The sequence below is a fragment of the Condylura cristata genome, unplaced genomic scaffold (genome assembly GCF_000260355.1).
Source record: "Condylura cristata isolate star-nosed mole 26May11 unplaced genomic scaffold, ConCri1.0 scaffold00014, whole genome shotgun sequence".
NCBI lineage: Eukaryota > Metazoa > Chordata > Mammalia > Eulipotyphla > Talpidae > Condylura > Condylura cristata.
In genome coordinates this window covers 26,820,574-26,829,449 of record NW_004567115.1, presented here as the reverse complement: position 1 = coordinate 26,829,449, position 8,876 = coordinate 26,820,574, and the positions used below count along the sequence as shown (strand labels likewise).

At 41.6% G+C, this 8,876-nt stretch overlaps 1 protein-coding gene across 3 annotated transcripts in view; it reads left to right on the top strand.

Moving 5' to 3' along the window:
- Positions 1-8,876, top strand: part of SLC20A2 (solute carrier family 20 (phosphate transporter), member 2) — an 83,108-nt gene that overhangs the window by 51,196 nt on the left and 23,036 nt on the right. For all 3 annotated transcript variants that reach the window (XM_012724955.1, XM_004682284.2, XM_012724956.1), the window contains 3 exons: positions 1,914-2,054; positions 3,229-3,314; positions 5,997-6,093. In XM_012724955.1, coding sequence (XP_012580409.1) covers positions 1,914-2,054; positions 3,229-3,314; positions 5,997-6,093 — 324 coding nt within the window. The remainder of the gene's footprint in view (positions 1-1,913; positions 2,055-3,228; positions 3,315-5,996; positions 6,094-8,876) is intronic.

The window sequence follows — 8,876 nt, the reverse complement described above, 5'->3', positions numbered from 1 at the left end:
TATTTATTCATACAGATTTGGGGTACAAGCCAGAGGTGCAGGGGTGGTGAGAGGCTTCACCAGAGACAGAGTGGGGAGCAGAACAGGCAGATCGAAGAAGCACACTGCTGAGGGGAGCAGCAGCAGGGTCAGGAGAGGTCTGCTGTGCCATGTGGGTCACCTCTGGGGCCAGGGATGAAACTTGCACTGTAGCGGCTGCGGCCAGCTTGCGGTACTGCGTCCTAACCCGTTGCGCCACCAGGGAGGGCCTGCTACTGAAATAAATTTCTAACATTTAAAGAAGTGAATCAAAATGTGAATTACATATTAGCTTATTAAATTTTACCTGACTACTTATGTGCTAGGGTAGGTGAGATATAACCCAGACAGCCCAAACCTGCCTGTTTTAAATGGGTTCTGCCACCCAGCACATAAGAACAAAATATACTCTAGTGTGTAAGACCTTCAAAAGAAAAAAAAAACTTTTAATAATTTAGTGTGCAATAAAGAGAAAAGAAAGAATATAGCTTTCAGATCATGCATCCAAAGTTACCAATCCCCTCACGGGTAAATGCCCAGCAAAACAGGGTTGGTCCAAAGCAAAACTGCTTAAGTCCAGAAGCCCATCAAGTCTCAGGCACCTTCTGGTGGGGACACATGGAAAGGACAAAAGGGGCCAGACAAATCTGAAAGGAAAAGCGCAGAATCAAAATCAAGGTTACAGCTGCTACTGTTTTAACATTCCCAGGGGACTTTCACCCACATCTGTTTCAAGTGCTTCATTTACATTCTCCAAACATCTGATAAAAGTCCAAGGACAAGAGCCAGCACAGCTTCTTCATGTGTTTCCTCGCTCTCTGTGCCTCCTCCAGGTCTTCTCTCTCTTTCTTCCCTTCTCACAGTCTTCTAGTCTCTTCTAGCTTTTCCTCCTTCCTGCCCAGCTCCATCCTCCCCTGGATGGGGCAGGGAACCTGGAATCTGTCCTTTCCCTAGGCCCACCCTGTTACATTAAAAATTTTCTAGACCATTACTCAATAGAATAGAACAATGTTTCAGATTTCTCCCACTTATTCTTAATTATAACCTAGAAAAAAATTTCACCATGACAAGTAGAATTATTTGATAAATTATATAAGTGAATGCCTTGAATTTGATCTCCAGGAAGATCAAATTAAAAAGTGAAAAACTTGGCCCTCCCTGGTGGCGCAGCGGGTTAAAGCACTGCACTGAGAAGCTAAAGCCACTTCTGCATGAGTTCGATTCCCGCCTGCCACGGAGGTGACCACATGGCGCGGCAGACCTCTCCTGACCCTCCTGCTGCTCCCCTCAGCAGTGTACTTCGTTGATCTACCTGTTCTGCTGCCCACTCTGTCTCTGGTGAAGCTTCTCACCGCCCCTGAGCCTCTGGCCTGTACTCCAGTTCTGTATGTACAAATAAATAAATCTAAAAAAAAAAACCTCCATCAGTGTTGAAAAATGTTCTTGGGCTAAAGTAATATGAGTGGTGTGTTTTTGTTTTTTTTAAAGATTTATTTATTTTTGCTTACAGAACTGGGGTACAGGCCAGAGGTGTGGTGGGTGGGTGAGAGGATTCACCAGAGACAGAGTGGGGAGCAGAACAGGCAAAGTACATTGCCGAGGGGAGCGGCAGGCTGCCGTGCCATGTGGGTCAGCTCCCTGGCTGGGGATGGAACTCATGCTGCAGTGGTTGCAGAGAGCTTCATAATTCGGTGTTTTAACCAGTTGTGCCACCAGGGAGAACCTATAATATGAATGGTTTTTATCAAGGATTTAGCACTTTTCAAAGTAAGAATCTATAGAAAATTCACCCCAGGGAAATGGTGTTACAGAGAGCCATGGTTTGGATTTCTTCCAATTGTCACCTTTTCAGACACTTGATGTCTGACTTTTTCATTTCATCTTTCACCCTTCAGGCTCAGCTGTCTGGCAGCTGATCGCGTCCTTCCTGCGGCTTCCGATCTCAGGCACTCACTGCATTGTTGGCTCCACTATAGGATTCTCGCTCGTTGCGATTGGTACCAAAGGTGTGCAGTGGATGGAGCTTGTCAAAATAGGTAATTCCCATTTTCTTTAACTTGCAAAGAATGAAACTTTACACATTCTAGAATAAGTTTGAGTAAAAGTTACCATTATAATATTTCCCTCTAAAATGTCAAGGTCTCAAGAACATATGCGGGTAATACGTTCTCCCTTATTATAATTTCTGTTAATGGAGACTGTAGACTCTTACTAGGTACTGAATCATCTTTAACTCCAAATATTGCCTTGTCCCCAAGCCTTGAAAATCAAAGCTGTTGTTCTCAGGGCAGAAAAGAAATTTATCTGATTGAAATCAGTCTGAAGATCACAGAAAAACTAGGCCCAAGTGAGGAAAATGCCTTCAGTGTTTAGGAGTCAGGGTTTAAGTTCCTGAAAACCTCAACATGAACCCAGAGCTGTTCACCTCGCTCCATTAAGCTTATCACCTAGTCAGCCCCCAAAGAGGAAGCATTCTCATGGGCTTTCTGGGTTGTAGAATGAGTTCTCAGGCCCAGGCTTCACAGGCTCTGACAACCTGTTTCCTGGAACTGGCTTTTAGGAAGAAGGAAATCCATGCAGCCGTGATTCCAGCCTACCTGCTAGATAGACACTCACCCACCTCCATTCTGGGGGGCTTTTCCAGTTAAGAATCCCAGTGGTCTAAGGATGCAAGTGAAATTGGAGCCCCTATCTGCCAAGTTAGGGGTACATGTGTCCAGAAAAAACACATCTAGAAGAGTGAACCCAGAGCTGTTCACCTCGTCTAGAAGAGTGGTTCTTAACTCTGGCAGCCCTATAGAATTAGCTGGGGGACAACTTAGAAGTAGCAGTGCCTAGGCAGACCAGCTTTTCAATAATCCTTACTGTTGCAATAAAACCTGCAACAAAAGCAGGATGGACAAGAGCAGATGAAGGACCTCAGTGGGAGCCCAAGAAGCCTGTCTCTGCGGCCTGAGCTCAAGCAAAGACTTCCTTGACCGTGTGCTGGCAGCATGCGAGGTGACGTGGGGCCATGTGTTTGTGTCGGAGGAGAGTTAGACACTCGTCAGGGTCAGTTCTGCCAAGGCAGGGAGTTTACTAGGTTCTGAGTTTAGCGAAATCATTCTGGAATATTTATGTTTGTACTATGTGCTGATTAGCATTATATGTAAATATAACCCTAATTATGTAGAATTTTAACATTCATTTAATTTTTTTTTAATTATTCAGTTGCTTCGTGGTTTATATCTCCACTGTTGTCCGGTTTCATGTCTGGTGTGCTTTTTGTACTGATCAGAATTTTCATCTTAAAAAAGGTAAATGGGTATTATTATTTTATTGTTTTAAGCTAATTTGGGTTGTACTTGATAGAAATTAATAATGAAAGGGGTCAGAGGACTAATTGTATTTTTATAGCATTAAGTCACAGCAGCCTGGAGTCAGAACCAGACTTTATAACTAGATAGGCAGATAAAGTCAAGGTGAAGTACCCAGGGGCTTCCCCAGAAACCAGTATTGTAAACAGTGTGCTGTGCTCTGTGATTGAGTTCATTAGTAAAAGCTTGCAGGCATTGTGCTCAAAAAAGAAAGGTAATTATTTCCTGCATGTTAAACATAATAGAATGAGAGAGTATTAAGATTCTGGAATTGACTATTACTAAAAATAGCTGGAGAATTTCTTTACTCCAATGTAAGGTATATTTTAATGGAGGAAGAATGCTTAAAATATTGACTTAATTTGAGAAAAGACAAAAAGTTGGAAATGTGCTTCGTGGTGTGTTTTATAAAGAAAAAAGTGAGATTAAAATAAATACTTACTGACATCTTTATTCCAGAAAAACAATACCTGTTTGTATTTTTCACTTGATGGGAGTTGTTGCAATAATATTACAGGCCATAAAACATGCTTTTAAACAGTGTATTTCACTTACTTTATCACATTATGGGCATGCCTTCCTTCAGCTCCTTACTGGAAGATCCAGCAAAGTGTTTTTATCATTGCCCAAAAGTTTCTTGAGGGCTTTCTCTGGGATAAGTACAAGCTTATCATCATCATTTATTTTGCCATTCCTTCTCCTGGGCTGCAGCCATGCCAACATTTGTTTACCTCTTGGAAGGTGTTACCCACTCTTGCCTGATCACCTCCACCCTTCAGTTTTCTTTGCCTGTTGCCCAGTCTCGCCTGGCAAACTTCTGCTCCAACTCAGCAGGTGTTGGTTATAATGACATTTCATGGGTCACTTCCGAGGAGGTCTTGCCCCCTCCCGCCCAGGTTCTGGTGTGTACCTTGCTTTCTGCTCCCACACTCTGGATATTCTCATCACTGCACTTAGCACATTGGGCAGTGCTTATTTCTTGCTTTGTTGCCTGTTTATGGTGTAACTGTAGCATCTCTGACACCAGACACCACTACCATTTTGTTCACTTCATCCTAGTGTTCAGCACTGTGCTTAGCACTTCAGAGACACTGGTTGAATGTTTGTTAAGGGAGGGGAATGGGTGAGTGTTGGATGAGTGGCAGATGACAGAGGAAAGAAGGAAGAGAGAGGAAAAGGTGGGAGAGAGGTAGGGAAGGAGACAGGTCTCATTGAGACAGTTATCTTTTGATTTTTAGTAATAGCGTATTTGAGAAAACATAAAGTGATTCAATTAAAAAACCATGAACTTGGATTTACACACATTTAAAAGTGATTGGTTGGGGGTTCTTTATTGACATTGTCCCTGACAAAAAAACATTTTGGAAACCAGAGCTTTCCAGACATAAAATGTAAAAGTGTTAAGCATCCCAGCATTTTTTCTAGTTCACCCTGAGTTCTTTCCAATGGCCTAAGACAGTGTTGTTTGGAACACTGGTGAACCTCTCAGCCCTAGCTCCTACTGTCACTCATCTCCATGTTATTCACTTCCCTGCCGGGGCCTGGTTGTGATGCTCACCAGGGCACTCATTCCCACCCTGCTCTTACTGACCAGCCTGTGTGTCAACTCCAGCCTCTTGATGAGTGCTGACAGCTGCTGAGACCTTGCTGAATAAGTTCTTGATGCCTGTGGTGCGCTGTGGCCTTGGTTTCTACACAAGTTCGTATTTGACAGGAGATATCTGTGAAATAGTTTCCACTTATCCTTACTTCTGTGAACATGTTTGGACAAAATTTCCCTTTTTTGTGGGTAGTAGACGATTCACGTGAGTGTGCAAGAATATCTCACTTGGCTATTAGCAAACATCCTTTTTGGAATTTGTTAAGCAACTTCTGTAAGCTAGTGCTTCACTGAGGAGTTCTCAGTCCACATGTTTTCTTCAAAAGCCTCAGTATATCTGCTTAAAACTCTAAATTTCTAATACTCTGCTTGTTATTTAGCTTAAAAGATGTATGTTCCCACTCCTGTCAAAGTATTAGATTTAGGGTGTGATGTCATGAAGCCTAAAGTTGTAACTAAATGTCTTTTTAGAAAAAGAATTTTTGATTTTTAATAGTTGAAGATTTGATACTCTGCCTTATGAAAAGATTTTGAAAATCATAGCACTTGGCAATGCATTTGTGTATTTTAATATAGCTGAGATGAATTGTGCAATAACATGAAATCTAGTAGTAACGCAGTAATGTTCAAGTCACCTGCCTCTCTAAGTGGATCACATCTCAAAATGTTTGTTGAAAGGTTTTTAGCAAAAAACCTGGGCTTGGAAGAGCCATGAGCACCACAGACTTTGGAGCAGCTTCAGTCCGCAGGAATGGACCTAACAGTTCTTTTCCTAAGTCTGACATCAGCTCACAATTCTCATGCGTTCATGCATCTGCTGGGCCAATAGTGGGCTCTTTGTGAGAGCCCCTGGGGGCGCGGTTGCCCACCACCACTGCTCCTGTAGCTGTCAGCAGGCCCCGCAGCAGGCAGGCACTGGCCTGCCATTTTGGACTTGCGGCCATAGCGTTTTGTCATGTTGCCTGATTGGCTCCAGATGCTTCTTGAATCCTGACCTTCCTCTTTATCTCATTGTCATACAGGAGGACCCTGTTCCCAATGGTCTCCGGGCACTTCCAGTGTTCTATGCTGCTACAATAGCAATAAATGTATTTTCCATCATGTACACAGGAGCACCAGGTAAGAATTCCTTGGACGCTCAAACCCAGCAGGAAATATGCATTATATCGAATGGAATTGACTTCTTTGGCACTGGCACTGGTGTTTGGCAGCAAAACTCGCATTCATGGTCATTCAGAAGTAGTCACAGTTTAATTAAATGGTGCTGAAGATCCTGTTTCTCTTCATGAGACGAACCTCCTATAGCAGACTCTGAACACATCCGTTATAACGGTGGGGATGGCTGGAAGCACCAGATATATTAGTTATCCGTCTTCTTGTTAATGCCCATTATAGGCTAAGATTAGTTATCGGCCCTACCTGACAAAAATCTTGTTCTCTATTCAAAAGATAATTTTTCTACTAAATGGTACATACACCCTCTTACAGTTGGAAAGTGTCCTCATTTGAAATGGGAGGACATTCTTAACTCTCCAGTGGTTTTCTCAAGGTAGTTTTTCTTAGATTTTATTCACATACTGAATTATATGAAAATTTAAAAAAAGATTTAAGAATGATTCTTAACATTAGTGTCTCTGCAGCATTTAAAACATTGATTTTAAAGGTGTGGGGATTCATGGTCAGTCTTCCAGGCTTTGATTGATGGGAGATGGGGTGCAGACATCACACGTGCTTTCTATTGCATGAAAGCACAAAGCTGAAGGAGAGCTGAAATTCTGAAGGAGAGAGATGAAATTCTAATCGCAGGTAACAGCAACCTAATGTACCCTCAGATTTTATAACAGCTATGAAGTTGTTTAGCACAGATGGCTTTCGCCATATAGGAAAAAAAAATTTAGAGCAGAAAATAATAGTACGATGCTACAAAGTTCACATATCACCAAGTCTCTGACTCTCCTGAAGCACTCACGTGCTGGACATTTTATCTCTGTACTCCATCGCTAGTCCTTCATGCAAGGTGGGCACTTGTTCCCAAATTTTGGCTACTGTAAATAGCGCTTCAGTGAACACAGGACTGCCTATATCTTTCCAAATGAGTATTTTCATAATCTTTGGATACACACCCAGGACAGGTGTAGTCAGATTCCTTGGGAATTCTAGACTTCAAGACAGGCCTCCATACTGCTCGCCATAGAGACTGCCAATTTGCATTCCACCAGCAGTGGAGGTTCCTTTTCTCCACATCCTCTCTAACACTCACTTCCTATCTTTTGTGACAGCCATGCTCACAGTGTGGGTTGCCTTTCCCTAGTAATCAGGGAATATGGAACACCTGTTTACATGCCTTTTGGCCAGCTTCTGTCTTTTTTTGCAAAAATACCTATTTAGATCCTCTGCCCATTTTTAAATCAGGTTGTTTTGTTGGTGGTGAGTTATCTGAGTCTTTTAGATATTTTTGGATACTAGCTCTTTGTCAGATAAATGATTTGCAAATGTCCCCTCCCATTCAGTAGGTTGCCTTTTCATTTTGATAACAGTTTCCTTTGCTGTGTAGAAGCTTTTCAGTTTAACGTAGTCCAATTATCTTAGTTTTTGCTTTTGCTGCCCTTGCCTTTGAAGTTAATTTCCCCAAAACATTACTAAGACTGAAGTCAAGGAGCTTAGAGTAAGTTTTTTTTTCCCTAGGCATTTTATGGTTTCAAGTCTTAGACTCAGGTCTTTAATCCACTTTGAGTTAGTTAATTTTTGTAACTTTCGTTAGTTTCCCCAGCACCTTCTTCTACCATATCCTTGGTTCCTTTTAAGTTAGTTGTGCATTTATTTCTGAGCAATCTGCCATCTTTTTGCTCATGTTCTTAGTTTCACATAAGTTCAAGACATCAAGTTGGCTGAGAAAAAAGCCAATTAGCCACTAGTAGTGATTTAAGAGCCTGAGCTGAGGAGGCTGTACATGCTATGTGGATGCTGAGTCCTGGAAAAGGGGCTTGGTGTAAACAAGGAGGATTTATTTTTGATTCTCTGTGTTATTTTTTTCCTGCCCTCTATTTTTGCTTCTTGGTTCTTCTTCTGAATGTCATAATACATCTCTGTGATTTTTATTAACATTTGAACTTTTCTATACTTGGTTTATTTTTTCCATCTTCCCCCCCCCCTTATCTATTGCTATACTTTTATTGCAAATTTTCTAAAAGCGTCACCTTGTTGGGAGAATAAATTCTCATAGAGAAAATTAAAGTGTATAATAGATGAGACACTAAGGATAATTTTAGCATTGCATAGAGTTATTGTGAAAAATAATATGATTACTCTTACCAAGCTGAGTTTATATGAATTAATCCTCCTAGTCCTCCAAACTCCTCTGAAGACTGGTAATATTGCAGATTATGCTTTTTGTATGGGAAACTGAAACACAGCAAGGTTGTATATACAAGAGTATCCAAGATCATCTAACTTGTGAGGTGTAGAATCCAAGGTCATATAACTTATTAAGGCACAGAACCCACAGTCATGTCTCTCATGAGGTGCAGAACCAAAATGTGAAATGAGCAGTCTAGTGCAGAGCCTCAGGCTCTCAGCTGCCACAGACCCTGATACGTGACATGGCCTGGGCAAGCACCTTGTACAGTGCTTGGTACCTAATGGCATTATTAATGACAGTCAAAATGCAACAGCTTACCACAGCCTTTCCCTTCTCCTTATTCTCTTAAAACATGACTTTCAATATGGAACGTGGGTATCTGTTTTTGTATATGTCACACACAGTGGACTGAAAAGGGTGACTACATCTTTAACGAGGAATAGAAAAGCTCTGTACAAGAACCTTAAAGATCCTTACTCAGTTGGAAGCTTGAACAATATATCCCTGTGCTCAAGTCAGTGTTAAGTAAACTTTGATGGGTAAC